Source organism: Myotis nattereri (genome assembly GCF_964212035.1).
Source record: "Myotis nattereri genome assembly, chromosome: X".
In the NCBI taxonomy this organism is placed as follows: Eukaryota; Metazoa; Chordata; class Mammalia; order Chiroptera; family Vespertilionidae; genus Myotis; species Myotis nattereri.
Genome location: NC_138078.1, coordinates 95,991,614 through 96,006,880, shown reverse-complemented (window position 1 = coordinate 96,006,880; position 15,267 = coordinate 95,991,614). Strand labels below are relative to the sequence as shown.

At 39.6% G+C, this 15,267-nt stretch overlaps 1 protein-coding gene and 1 pseudogene across 2 annotated transcripts; both read left to right on the top strand.

Moving 5' to 3' along the window:
* Positions 1–3,759: 3,759 nt before the first annotated feature.
* Positions 3,760–7,360, top strand: SERPINA7 (serpin family A member 7; the record flags this gene model as incomplete). Its single annotated transcript, XM_081114986.1, has 4 exons — positions 3,760–4,381; positions 5,380–5,653; positions 6,362–6,509; positions 7,157–7,360. Exons 1-4 carry the CDS (start codon positions 3,763–3,765, stop codon positions 7,358–7,360), a joined length of 1,245 nt encoding a protein of 414 aa, XP_080971112.1. The 5' UTR covers positions 3,760–3,762.
* A 4,912-nt stretch (positions 7,361–12,272) lies between these two features.
* LOC308510892 (5-azacytidine-induced protein 2-like) lies at positions 12,273–14,983 on the top strand (annotated as a pseudogene). Its single transcript has 2 exons — positions 12,273–13,047; positions 14,333–14,983. The product of its transcript is annotated as a 5-azacytidine-induced protein 2-like (transcript).
* Positions 14,984–15,267: the final 284 nt, after the last annotated feature.

The following is a 15,267-nucleotide window of genomic DNA, read 5'->3' as shown; positions in this document are numbered from 1 at the left end:
CCACTATTCCACATGCAATAATGTTTTCAAACATGTAACTAGACTCAGATCCAATCATTAACTCCCAGCCTAGGATGGATAATTAAATATCATGTCAAAAGTAGTAAAAAAAAAAGTTTATATATTTCAAAAACGGTTGAACTTTGAACTGTGTAATTTCTAAAATAAAAGTCTGAGAAATATGTGTGGGAATGGATTATGATGTTGTTCATCCCAAGAAGGAGATATGTAATTTAGATCTGATCAAATATATTGATATGGTTACACTTTATAGATATTCTGTAGTCAATGTGCTAGATCCAGCAGCTTTACACAAATCATAAAGCAGTGTTTTTAAGAAAATCTTACAAATTAGGAGTCAATTAATCTATTTCATCTTAGGGAGAATGCATTTTCAGAAAGCAGAACTGACGAGCAGTCAGGAATGGAGGTGGGGGTGGAGTACAGGGACTGTGGAGACTTGAGGTGGAAGAAGAGAATCAAGTTGGTAGTTGAAGGGGAAGAGAATTCCAGGTGGTGAATTTCTGCTATGTACAAGGCACTACATAGGAGCTTACAGACACCACCTCTAAATATCACTTGATACTCCCAATAACCACATGATGTGGAGATTGTTATCATTCCACTATAGATATGAGGAAACTGAGGTTCAGTGATATTAAGTAACTTGCCCCTGATTACACAGATACTAGGTAGCAAGTTATGGCAGGTGCACAGGACTCCAGAACAAGGGATTCTTCAGGGGACGGGTGCCCTTCTGATATGTCAGCAATAGATCCCTGCAGTTACTACTGGCTAGCAAAGCTCAGCTGAATCAGATGCAGCAGAAAACATGCTGTGCCATTGTCTGACTATGCCACCAGAGGGCACAGGCTTGGAAGATTGCTTCCCAGACTGTCTGCCTGTTTCTCCTGCAGCAACTGCCTACAGCTGAGAGAGCAGACAGTGTGTGGTACCCCAGGAGAGAGCATGAACTGATTCGGTGTTGGGAGATCTGAGCTTTCCACTGCTGTGCTGTGGGATATGCTCCAGCGACCATCCCATAGGTGAAGTGTGCCCTTTGCTGTTTGGGCAGTGGGTGTCAGGTAGTTAGAATGTTCCCTTGGGCTCAGGGCTGATATTTAACATCACTTCTGAAATTGCAGTCCTGAGTGTGATACTTTCCACATAGTAGGAGCTCTGTCTATGTTTCTCTGAGAAGATGTAATGCCACAACACAATCACCCTCTGTCTAGTCACTGACGACAAACTCCCCCAGTGGCTTTCTAATGCCCTCATGGTAGAGTTGCACTATTTAATCTGGCTTCCAAATCCCACCATAGAATGCAGTCTAGGCTTCTCTCCAACCAGCCTAAATTCCTGAACCCCTGGCCCTCACTTAACATATACACATCCTTAATGAAGTCCTGAAGCAATCAGTGTCTGGAATTTGAATCTTCACATCGTGCCCATCACATGATAAAGCCTCAATAAGCAGGAATTGCTTTTACTACTACTGCTGCTACTGCTACTATTGGAGCTGGAAACTGGCAGAGGCAAGGTTGAACTGAGGTCTCCTGCCTGAGTCCAGCGTTCTTTGCTTCCATTGCTTCTTTGCAGCACACAGCTCAGTACTGTGAATACTGGACAGTGAAACCATTTTATTCCACTGTCCTTGTCTCCTCCTGCATTCCCTTCTGGAGTCCTGCTACCCAGGAGATAGCACAGGGGATTTTAGTGGCCAGAGAGCAAGACTGGTTGCTCCTTTAGCAGACATAGATGTGTGCAGCATCAGAAGTCTAGGATTGCCAGCTACTTTGACATCATCCCTCCAAGCCAATACATAAATAATTTCTACAGCACCTGTTAGAAAGGCTCACCCAGCCTCTGTGTATGTGCACCATTCCATCAAAATGCTGATGCTCCCAGCACTTTTTGGCTCTTTAGGGAGAACAGTCTTTGTCCTTCTGCCTCTTGGCTCTTTTTTTCCCTGGTCTCCATTCTTCCTGCTGAAAACACACATTTCCTAGCTCAAGCCTGGGTCCTTCCAGCTCTGAAAATACTTTCTCTTTTGTTATAGATGAAGGATCTGGCAGCCATAGCAATCATTTAAAGTTCCATCCACATCATTTTTTTTACTTTCTTCTTTTGGCCTCGGTTTAGTGCAACGGCATTGAAAATATCATCCCAGGGTTGATGCTGGGGTTAATGAATAACTAAGATTGCTCTACTTTTGCAATACAGAACACTTTATAAAGATGGAAATATTTTTCTTTCTGAGAGATGCAAGTGGCTTCTTTGCTATGTGCTGTAAGTACTTTTTTTTCTCTTTGGAAACTTTGAACATTTCTATCAGCAAGTCAGAATCCTAGATAACCATGGGATCCAAACTCCTAGCTCCACAGGTCAAGGTCTTAAAGTGGTCATCTGATAATTGACTTCTTACCAGCCTCTGTGACTGTTACAGGAAGAGGACTCTGGCGACAATGTGGAGATTGAATAGTAAAATTGAATAAGGAGGGTTCAGGCCATGAACTGAGGCAGTGACAGTAGAAAGGGAGAGAAGAGAGTTTTGATTGGTATTTAAGAGGTAGTACTCTCATTAGATGTGGGAAATGAGAATGAAGGAACCCCCTAGGATGACTCCTAGGCTTCTTGCCTGGGAGTCTCAGTAGAGAGTAATATAGAAAATGATGAAGAGCAGTATAGTATCCTAAACTAAGGAATGTGTGCAACTTTCTGGTGAATATATTCATTAGGTAGCTGGATAAATGGCTGAGAAAACAGAAAAACAATGTGGACTAGAGTATATTGTTTTGTGTGGTGTTCCTGGGAGTGGATGAGATCACTCAGGAAGAGAATTGAGGGCTATGGAAGCATTATTACTTTGACTCCATGGATTATTTTCCTTCTGAACACATGTCCATGGTTGTTGGATTCCACAGCTGACTTCCTTACTCCTCAGCCTTGTAATCTTTTGCATTCATCGAATCTCTCATCATATTTCTAGTTTCTGGTTTAATAATTAAAAAGTAACATGAATGAGTGCAAAATAATGGTATAAGATGTCTTGCAATTTAGAGATTATTTTGTAGCTGATGCTAATGGTGAGAGATATCTGAAATGCAAAATGTTATACTTTTATTTTCCTGTTGTTTGAAAACACTCCTGTGACTTCCATGTATTACATTCATTTCAGCTTACGACCTTGTTTGTATACAGCTGTATAAACCACCACCCTTCCATTTCAACTGAATATATCTTGTGAAAATTATTGGCTTTTGTCTTTATCCAAGTAATAATATAGGTATTCTCTCATCTCATTTTACAGATTTTTATCTTAAGAAAAATTTTAAATCAAAAATACCCCAAATTCAAATTTACACAAAATAATGTAAGCAGAAGGAGTACTCTGCTAGTTTATCTGAGGATTCTCTCTCCAAAAGGTTGCCCCTGGTTCTAATAAGAAGTAATTCAATTTTCCTACATTTAATTTACTTAGAGTTTTCATATGTTGCTATTACATCTGAGTGACAGTTTATGCCATTAATTCTATGGCCGCAGCAAACCACCTCTCCTACTCCCTGCTCCTAGATTTTTCTTCAGTTTTTCATGGAAGAGAGACCTCAACAAGACCCCTGGTGAGCATGCCATCAAATATTTTATATTGTTTTACTAATCATAATTAGTGATTATTAAGTGTTTCTGGCTCAGAGTTTTCATTCAGCTAAGATCCACAATGGTTCTTTAACCTAATTTCTTATAGATTATCATCCTTCCAAAATGCCACTGTTCCTCTATCTGGTTCTCTTGGTACTTGGGCTTCATTGTGCACCACCTAACACCTCTGAAGGCAAAGTAACCACCTGCCATTCCTCCCAACAAAATGCCACTCTCTATAAGATGTCATCCATCAATGCTGACTTTGCATTCAACCTGTACCGGAGGTTCACTGTGGAGACCCCAGATCGGAACATTTTATTTTCCCCTGTGAGCATTTCTGCAGCTTTGGCCATGCTCTCCATTGGGGCCTGCTCCAGCACCCAAACTCAAATTCTGGAAAGTTTGGGGTTTAACCTCACAGATACCACAACAGCAGAGATCCAGCAGGGCTTTCAGCACCTGATCTGTTCACTGAATTTTCCAAAGAAGGAGCTGGAATTACAGATGGGAAATGCTCTCTTTATTAGGAAGCAGATGAAACCATCACCAAAGTTCTTGGATGATGTAAAAAACCTGTATGAGACTGAAGTCTTTTCTACCAACTTCTCCAATGTTTCTGCAGCCCTGCAGGCAGTCAATAGTCATGTGGAGAAGAAAACTAAAGGGAAAGTTGTCGGTCTTATCCAAGACCTCAAACCAAACACTATCATGGTCCTGGTGAACTATATTCACTTTAAAGGTAAGGCTCTAAGATGTCCATTTCAACTTCAGTGTTCTGATAATTTGGTACGGCACTAGGAGGAGCTCATGGTCTCTTCGCACTAGCATCAGTAGGGTTCCTACCATAGTGATCAGCTCTACCAGACATAGCTGTGTGTAGTTTTGGATCTTCCAGGAGGAACACAGCTCTGTGGGTGAGACCAGGAATTTTCTAGGGAAAGAGCACTTTCATAGAAGTTAGTGACAATGATATGATCATCCTGCTCACATATAACTAGAGAATTATGGTTTCCAAAAGATTTTGTGATTTTGCTGTGCATTCTTTGGCATGTTACATACATACTTCTATCATATACTATGCACTCACTATGTATCAAGCATCATGCTATGTGTGTGGTATACACACATTGTCTCATCTCATCCCTACAAGTGCCCAAGTTCACAGAATTAATAACTTTCAGAGCTGTTATTCCTAAACAAGGTGGTCTGATTCTACAGCTGGTGCTTGTAACAACAAGAGTCATGTGACTCTTTTCTGAAGGTGCTGTGCCCAAATGATATCCCCTGGTTCTAAAGCACATGTCAGCCACATTTGGTGGAGGAGTGAACAATTCTTGGCCACAAGCCACACACTTGTAGACAGATAAAACAGCAGAACAGATCTTTTGTCTCATTTCACCCTGTGTGTTGGATGTCCTTATACCTTTTTATGGAAGAGAAAACTGTGGCTCTGATGGGTTTAGTGTAAGTATAGTGGTTTTGAACACAGACAGAACATCTGCTGAATGTATAGTTCAACATTCCTGGGTGTGACTATTGGCTCTGCCATTGGCTAACAATGAGATCATGTAAAGACACCTTCTCTCCATGAACCTTAGTTACTCACTTATCAAATTGGTTAAAAGTTACCTACCTCTGTGGTGGTCTTAAATATTAGATAAAATGGCTGATAGAAAAGCTCACACTGATACTAATACTGGATTAAAACAAACAACTTTTGTCTTTCTGCATTTCAAGCCCGGTGGGCAAATCCTTTTGATCCATCCAAGACAGAAGAGGGTTCCAGCTTCTTAGTGGACAAGACTACAACAGTGCAAGTGCCCATGATGCACCAGACAGAGCAATACTATCACCTGGTGGATACGGAGCTGAACTGTACGGTGCTGCAAATGGACTATAGCAAGAATGCTCTGGCACTATTTGTCCTTCCCAAAGAGGGCCAGATGGAGTGGGTGGAAGGGGCCATGTCATCTAAAACACTGAAGAAGTGGAATCGCTTACTACAAAAGGGGTAAACATCTTAGATGATGTGGAAAGTTGAGGGTGGGCATAATGGTACAGGTAAGATTGAGTTCAGCAGAAACTCAAAGACAGGAAAATAACACTGAAGTACTTAACAGTTGTGTGATGAACGCAAAAATATACTGAGAAGATAATCTGTGCCAGTTCTTTTGCTGGGCACTTTACATACTTCATTTCATCCGAGCACATCAACAAACAAGTGAAAACAATAGTATTATACGCATTTTTCAAATGAGGAAGTTAGGACTAGAAAGATAAAATTAACTCTTTGAAGTTAGCCAGCAAGTAAATTGATGCTTTCCCAGAGGCCAACTAGAGTTTTGGGGGAAGGATAGGATTTACGTTAAGACATGGATTGATAGCCATACTGGGTTATCCATGTGCTTTTACTATCCATTGAAATTCATGCAATTGGCCCCCCAACCTTGGGCAACACGCCAGATATGTTTCTTCTTGATTATAAGTGAATCATATCTCCCTACTTCTAGTGCTGCAGTCCAATGTTGGCTGATCCAAAATATATTCCTTCCAGGATAACTTCTATGGTTTTGGTGCCATGTATTAACTTACATAGCAATGGTTGTCAATATCTAGGGGAGGATCAGAGTTCAATATAATACCATGTCAACAAAGAGAGGAAGGGAATCATGAGTTTAGTGTGCTGATAGACATGTGTTCCCACCTCCTCCCCCCACAGGTGGATTGACTTGTTTGTTCCAAAGTTTTCCATTTCTTCCACATATGACCTTGGAACCATCCTTCTGAAGATGGGCATCCAGGATGCCTTTGCTGACAATGCAGATTTTTCTGAACTCACAGAGGACAATGGTCTTAAACTTTCCAAAGTAAGTTGGTGGACTAGAGCTTCTGAATGTATGATCTGGAAGGTCCAGTGAGAGTAAGTTAATCAATGAGGATTCTGAAGCATAAGGAGCCAGAATTACTCTTCTTAGGTCAGATTCACCCCAGAGTCATTGTTATTAATCCTAAACAAGTTACTGTAACAGTTACTTCCATCCCTGACCTTCATGTCCTAACGATTCTTATGGAAAAACTTAATGATCAGAACTGATGAGATACAGTTATAGAGGAAATGGTGAAGGCAGGGGAAAGCTTAAGAAGTGATTTATAGCCCCGGACAGTGTGGCTCAGTTTGTTGGAGTGTCATGTGCACCAAAGGGTATCTGGTTTGGGTTTGATCTCAGGTCCTGGCACCTATAGGAGGCAACCGATTAAGGTTTCTCTCTCTCTCTCTCTCTCTCTCTCTCTCTCTCTCTCTCTCTCTCTCTCAACTTATAGAGGCAGAAAGCCATGGAGAATAACCAGATATTTCTTAATTACACTTAACCAAGTAGCCTTCATATTCAAGCACCATGAACATAGTATGGTAAAGGAGTAGTACCTTTTTAATTCTCATGGATTGCTTCAAAACCATTCCAAAGACTATTACTATGTCTTGAGGGGATCAGCAGTGTTTGTTCTCCCTCTACAGGCTGCCCACAAGGCTGTGCTGCACATTGGTGAAAAGGGATCCGAAGCTGTAGCTGTCCCTGAAGTCATATTTCTGGATCAGGCTGAGATAACTCTCCTACGCCCTATCATCCAATTAGATAGATCTTTCCTATTACTAATTTTGGAGAAAAACACCAGGAGCATTCTTTTTCTAGGGAAAGTTGTGGACCCAACTAAAGTGTAGTTTGGAAAGAGGCTGTTAGCTAATTACTTGTACCTATTGCAATGAGAAATAAACAGTATAGCCTGATATGATTCTGTGGGCTGGATGTGCTTTCCTTTGGGCAGGGGTAGAGACTGGATCCTAGCTGAGCTGCACTGGGTGTGTAAAAGGCCACACTTGTCACCAAATATTGAGATAGTCAATGAGTAACTCACTATCTGAAGCAAAGGAAGGCATGTCCATGTCAATGCATTCCACTTTATCAGAAATATCTCCAGTAATTTAGCTCCAAGGAATTTGACTGCACTGGCAAATGACCCCTCTTCTGCCTTCTAGAGAATAGTTGAAATACAAATCAGGTTTTTATATTCCAGTATTCTCATAATAAGGTCAATGAATATAAAACAATGCAAATATAGTAGATTATATATGAACATCTCAACCACCTCCTTTCCATCCCATCAGAACAATTATTTGTGTACTTATCAGAACTGCCATCAGTGAATTGTAAAAATGTGCTTCCACTATAGGACTGAGTCACAGAATGAGAGCTACCACTAGAAATATGGCTTTTGTGACTTAAAACGCCTGGGACAAAAGAACAAGAGAGACCAAGATGAATTTTTCAATACAAGCCTACTTCTTCCTCAAAAAATTTCCTAATTGCTAATTTATAAGCTTGGAGTAGAGAAAGATAGTCATCCATTCATATAATATCTCATAACCCTTCCTTTGTAATCAGACTCCTTTGCAAATGTTCCACCCATGTCCCACTTCACTCAAGCACAAATATCCTAATTAGTCTGTCTTTTTGTCTACTTTTACCAAAGTTTAATATCTCCCTATTCTTAAATCCTTCCACAACCTCTCCTTACCTTGCCTGTGCATGCTATCCTACCCCCAATGATCAAACTAGATTTCATCTTAGATAATTTGTTTTTAAAGCCCTAGTATTATAATTCACTACACATAAACAGGATAGTGAGTGTTAATGATGTGGTGTTGAAATTCTAGCTGTAAGGTGAAACTCTTCAGTGACAGGAAAATAATAATAATAATAATAATAATAATAATAATAATATATACATATATATATTCAGATATTGTGCTTAAAGGTCAAAATAAATATGTATGTCTAGAAAAGTATATAGCCCACACACATTCTAGTGTTTTCTTATTAGATCCATTTGAATGGAGGCTTGCTTATTCTTTGCATAGTTTATATTTTGGCTTTTTGGATAAGAAATTGGAAATCCAAATAAGAAAAGTGACTTGTGGTACAGAAAATTCATTGCTAACGTGGAGTTTGGTTTCACTGAAGTTATATTACAATCCTGGCTCTGTTACTCTACTGTTTTGTGATCTTGGATGAGATACTAAAGCCTGCATATCTTATTTTCTTTATCTGTAAAATTGGAACACTAATAATATCCATGTCATCAGGGTTTTGTAAACATTCCATGCTGCAAAATGTGTAATGTGCTCATCACAGAGCCAGGCATCTGATAGAAAGCCTTGTAAATATTAGTTGTTATTCCTTTTGGTCAAAATCAGACAGTGGGCTGGTGTCAGAACAGAGGTTGTAGTGTGCGTGTCCTAGTTTGCACATTTATGTTCTCTAGCTTAGACCTTACCTCCAGAAGCCAGAGTAAATGCCATACAGGCTCCTTACTAAACCCCCCCCAAATGAGTTGGATCAGAGGTTGTTCTGGGAGGAATATCAGTGTCTCCACGGGGTAATCAGGAATTACCAAGACACTGACCTTCAAATAATTCTTATATCTCATTGAAGGCTAAACCTCATTCAAATCATTCATTCCTGTGGCTAGATCTTGAAGGACTACCACTATTAACCTTATAAATCTCAACTCATTTTAGCATACTAAGAATAAAAGATCATTTCCTTAAATTTATAATATTGTCCATAAAATAACTATAGAAAAAATGAAGTAAAACAAGAAAAATAAATAAATGTTATAAAGGATGGAGTGGAAAGGAAGAAACAAATGTTTTCACAAAAGGAAAAATCTATGTATAACTTTTTAGAATAAAAGGGAAAAAGTTAAGGGGGAACAGATTACAAGAGAGTAGTGTTATTAATCATAAAGAATTCATCAACTCTATCTTTTTCTATTGTGATAGAATTACTGCCACATAGATTCAATGCTATACTACATTTCTTAGCATCCCTTGAAGTCAGATGTAGTCATAAAACTAAATTCTCACCAATGGAATATGAGTGTAAGTTATATTTGATTGCTGGCATCTTTTAAGTCTCACATCTCCCTCTTCCCCTTGTGACCTACATATAGGAAAGCTGATAAGAAAACTAGAGTATTCCCTTCTTTGGTGCTGAGGAAGGAATCAAATTTTGGGCAGGGATTCATTTTTTTTTTTTGTACGAAGGATGACCACAAATGATGATAATTTCTTTTCTTGCCTTCAATAACCTGAACAAAAGAATCCTGAAATGTCCAGACAGTACCCATAGCTTATAGTTCAACTAGAGACCTGGTGCATATGCAGGTAGAGTCCCTAGGCCTGGATAGTGAACAGGCTTGATCGGGGCCTTCCTTCCCCAAGTCATGGCCTTCCTTCATTTTGTGCCGTCCCCTGGTAGTCAGTGCACGTCATAATGAACAGTTGAACTCCTGATCAGTCAAACTCCGGAGGGGACAATTTGCATATTAGTCTTTTATTATATAGTATGGGACTCTTTCTGAGTTTCATGGCAGAAGTGTTTGCCCTTAGTGGATCATGGCCTGAAGCCATTTATGTATAATGTAATTACTGATGAGAAAGGCCTTACATCTATAAGTTTTTTTTAATATGTCATTTATTTATTTGTTCCTCAATTAATCAATTATTGCCTTCTTTTTAAATAAATAGATATCTTCTCCGTATCATTTTGTTATTCTTGTCATTTACCAAGCTGTATGATTTTAGTTATTTTCTTAGGTGTTGCCCTGAGTTTATGATTAACATCTTAATTTATACTAATTTCAATATCATATAAAATTACTTTGTTCATACATATCTCTCTCCCAATAGTGTTATTGCCAAAAATTATATCTTTATTTTTATACATAAGATGCTTCTAATTATATATTTGTAGTATTGGTTTTTGTAATTGTCTTTTATTTTTCTCATCCAAGGATATTTTCCCATTGATTTTTAGAGAGAGTGGAAGAGAGAGGGAAAGACAGAGAGAAATATCGATGTGAGAGAAACACATTGATTGGTTACCTCCTGCACGTGCCCCTGATCAGGGCATGGGCAGGGGAGAAGATGGCAACCAAGGTATGTGCCCTTGGCAGGAATTGAACCTGGGACCTTTTGATCTGCAGGCTGATGCTCTACCCACTGAGCTAACAGGCTAGGGCTTTGTAGTTGTCTTTTAAATCATATAAGAAAAAAGAGGTGTTACAAACAAAAAACACATTAATACTGATTTATTTTATCCAGTTACCATTGATGGCACTTTTTATTTCTCCAATTACAAGGCAGAGTTGGAAAGAATAAAGAAAAATCATAATCCAACAAAAAAACTCATTTTAGATGCAGATATACAAGTAGGTTGAAAGTAAAGGGAAGAAAAAGACATTCCAAACAAATAGTAACTGAAAGAGAGCTGGTGCATCTATACTATTACTAGACAAACTATTACAAGAACAAAATGACATTATATAATAAAATTTCAATTAATGAAAATATAATAATTGTAAACATATATGCACCTGACAGTAGAGTCCAAAATATATAAGGCAAAAACAGACAGATTTCAAGGAAGAAACAAGCAATTCAACAATAATCGTTGGAGGGTATAATACCCCATATTCACTACTGGATAGAACAGCTAAACAAAATACCAGCAGAAAATTGAAGGTGTAAATAAATCTGTAAAGCAGGTAGACATAACAGATATATATGGAACACACCACTCGAGGACAGCAGACCATAAGTTTTTCCTCATGTACCCATAGAACCTATTACAGGATAGAACATGTGTTAACCAATAAAATTTGTCTCAATACATTTAAAAATATTGAAATTGTATAAAGTATCTTATCTGACCTCACAGGAATACAGCTACAAATCAATAACATAAGAAAATCTGGAAATCACAAAAATATGTGAAAATTAAACATTACACTATTAAAAAACAAATAGGCTAAAGAAAAAAATCATAAGAGAAATTAGAAAATGCTTTGAGATAAAATAAGTAAAACTGGCATACCAATACTTATGAGATGTTGCAAAAACATTACTTAGAAGAAAATATATACCTGTAAACACCAAGATTAAAAGGAAAAATTATCTCAATAATCTAACCTTCCATTTTATGAAACTAGAAAAATAACAGAAAATGAAACTGGAAGCAAACAAAATAAAAAAGAAATAATAAATATGAGATTAGGGATAAAGAAAATTAAGAATAGCAAAACACTAGATAGGATTAACAAAAACAAAAGTGAGTTGTTTGAAAAGATCAACCGTATTGACCTGCATGCACTAGGTAGACTGACCAAGAGAAAATAACCAAATTACTGAAATCAGAAGTGATAGTGGAGACATTACTACAGATGTTAGGGGAACAAAAAAAGGATTATAAAGAGGATACTATACCTTATTCATACGGTATGCCAATAATTAGATTACTTAGATAAAGTGAAAATTTTCCAGAAAGATAAAAATCTATAAAAAATAGACTCCTTCCTGATCCTCCGGACCCTAGCCCACTAATCAGTCCTGGTGCAGCCGAGGCCAAAGCAATGGGAATACCTCCATGGTGTACCCAGAACAGAGGCCTTTGCTGGGGAAGTGGCAGTGTCTTCGAGGAAACCAGAAGCCTGTGGTGATCCCTGGTGACCCGTTTCCTAACGCTGGGGAATCGAAACTCAGCTGCGCACTATGTAGCCTGATTCGGGCTGTCATGTATACACTGGTAGAAGATGATATCTGCATTCTAAATCATGAAAAAGCCCATAGGAGAGATACAGTGACTCTGGTCTCAACATATTCAGATGAGTCTGCTGCTTTCCATTTTGCCCCTGTCACTGCATATGAAGACATCAGAAAAAGACTCCAGGATTCAGAAAAAGAGAACTCTTTCCTAAAGAAAAGAATAAGATTTTTGGAAGAAAAGCTTACAGGCACTTTATTAGATGAAGAAACAAGTTCTGTAGGATGAGAACAAGTAAATAAGGCCTACCATGCATATCTAGAGGTGTGCATTGATAGAGATAATTTAAAGAGCAAGTTGGATAAAATGAATAAAGACAACTCTGAATCTTTGAAAGTATTGAATGAACAGCTGCAGTCTAAAGAAGTAGAACTCCTCCAGCTAAGAACAGAGGTGGAAACTCAGCAGGTGATAAGGAATTTAAATCCACCTTCATCAAACTGGGAGGTGGAAAAGTTGAGTTGTGACCTGAAGATCCATGGCTTAGAACAAGAACTAGAACTGATGAAGAAAGAATGTAACAATCTCAGAATAGAGCTACAAAAAGCCAAACAAAGAATCCATCTCAGGAAGACAATCTGCAGAGCAGAGATCGCCAAAGACTAAGCATTTCAAGTGATGATGTGCAAAATGTATACTGGGAATTGAAGAGAGAAATGTCTAATATGCATCTGGTGATTCAAGTACAAGATGAACTACTAAGAAAACTGAAAACCCCAACTGCGATAAAGAGAAGCAAGTCAATGTTTGCCAGAAACCACTGATTCCAGCCAAAAGCTTGAAGAGCACTAAGCTATTGTATCTTATCAAAATCTCATCAAATGAGTTTGATAAGCCAAAGTATCCTATATAATAAAAGGGAAACATGCAAATTAACTATCCCTCTGCTATGCTCAAGCCACGCCCACCAGCCACACCCACCAGCCAATCAGGAGCATGTATGCAAATTAACCCAACTAAGATGGCAGTGGCCACGAAGCTGGAGCAAGCAGGAGGCTTGGGTTGCCCCCTGCAATGGAGGAAGCCAAGCTTCCTGCCTGTCCTGGCTGGCCCTCAGCTCAGCTCAAGGCTACAAAGTTTTAATTATAGAAGATAAATAAATCCCAGATAACCTGTTTCTAGTCAGCCATGGCCTCTGCTCAAGGAGGGGCTGGCAACCCAGGCTTCCAGTCAGACCTGGGCTTCACTCAAGGCTACAAAGTTTCAATTATAGAAGATAAATAAATCCCAGAAAAAAGAAAAAAAGAAAAAAAAGAAAGGCTGGGAGCTTGGGTGGCTGGGGGGCATGGCCAGCCTGAAAACGGCCCTCAGCCCCTCACCCAGGCTGGACAGGCATCCCAGCAGGGACCCCCACCCTGAAAGGACTGTGGCCAGCCTGAAAACAGCCATCAGCCCCTCACCCAGGCTGGCCAGGCACCCCAGCAGGACCCCCGCCCTGATCCAGGACACTCTTCAGGGAAAACCAGCCTGCCCCCACCTGTGCACCAGGCCTTTATCCTATATAATAAAAGGGTAATATGCAAATTGATCCTAACAGCAGAACGACTGGAAATGACTGGTCACTATGACACACACTAACCACCAGGGGCCAGATGCTCAATGCAGGAGCTGCCCCCTGGTGGTCAGTGCGCTCCTACAGGGGGAGCTCTGCTCAGCCACAAGCCAGGCTGCCAGCTGCCAGCACAGCGGTGGTGGTGGGAGCCTCTCCTGCCTTCTTAGCCGCGCTAAGGATGTCCAACTGCAGCTTAGGTCTGCTCTCCGCTGGCAAGTGGACATCCCCTAAGGGCTCCTGGGCTGCCAGAGGGATGTCTGACTGCCAGCTTAGGCCCGATCTTCCGGGAAGCGGGCCTAAGCCAGAAAGTGGTCATCCCCAGAGGGGTCCCAGACTGCAAGAGGGCACAGGCCAGGCTGAGGGACCCCCCCAAGTACACAAATTTTTGTGCACCGGGCCTCTAGTACATAGTATGTTCACAGCCTACCCAGTTTCTGCTTTGGCTTCAGTCTCATACTGGTCAACTTCACACATAAAGGTCCTGTGCCTTTGTAGGATTCATGGAAGACCTTGGGAAAGAAAGCATAAAACTGCACCGGACGAATTTCACGGCAACATACAAAAGACACCCCCCTCTCTCTCCAAATGGCAAAACTCTTTGTCATACCATATCTCCCCCTTTACCAGGAGATGTAAAGATTTTATCAGAGAAAGCAATTCTCCAATCATGGACAGATAATGAGAGACCTATTCCTCATAACTATTCAAACTTTCAGGAACACTACTCATATGGCAGAAATTCTCTGAAAGATAATTCTTGGGTACCCCCAAGCCCTCCTAATTCAAGTGAAACAGCATTTGGGGAAACTAAAAATAAAACTTTGCCTTTACCCATCCTGCCACCCCCGCATAACTTGGATCAACATAATCAAAACTGCCTTTATAAGAATTAATTCTGAAGAGATGACTTGGTCATGAGGTTGCTGTACCTCCCGCAAGTATTCTTGAGAAATTATTTAATAAACTGAAAGCAGGTTTTGATTAAACTTTTGCAGAGTTCTTCAATGGTCACATTTGCACATACTGTAATGTATTATGTAGTCGATTTTCCAGTATGAGAACAACCCTCCAGCTTCACATTCTGGCTAAGAATCATATATATACTACTAATAAATTAATAAACTTGAGGTGTTTCAAAAATAAAAATAAAATCTATAAAAATAACTCAAGAAAAATATAAAATATGAATATTCCTATAATAATTAAAGAGATTGAATTGCTAATTTTCATGGGAGTTAAAAGTTTTTCTTTCTCTTAGATCTCACCTGCCCAGGATTCCCCCTTCTCCCAGGTGCTTAGAGAAAGCAAGGCTCAGGTCTTAAGGTACTTTCCCCAAAGCACATGACTTTCTAGTGTTGAAACCAGGATTCTCGCCCAGCTCATCTCATTCCTGAGCATTTGCTCTTGGCTAGG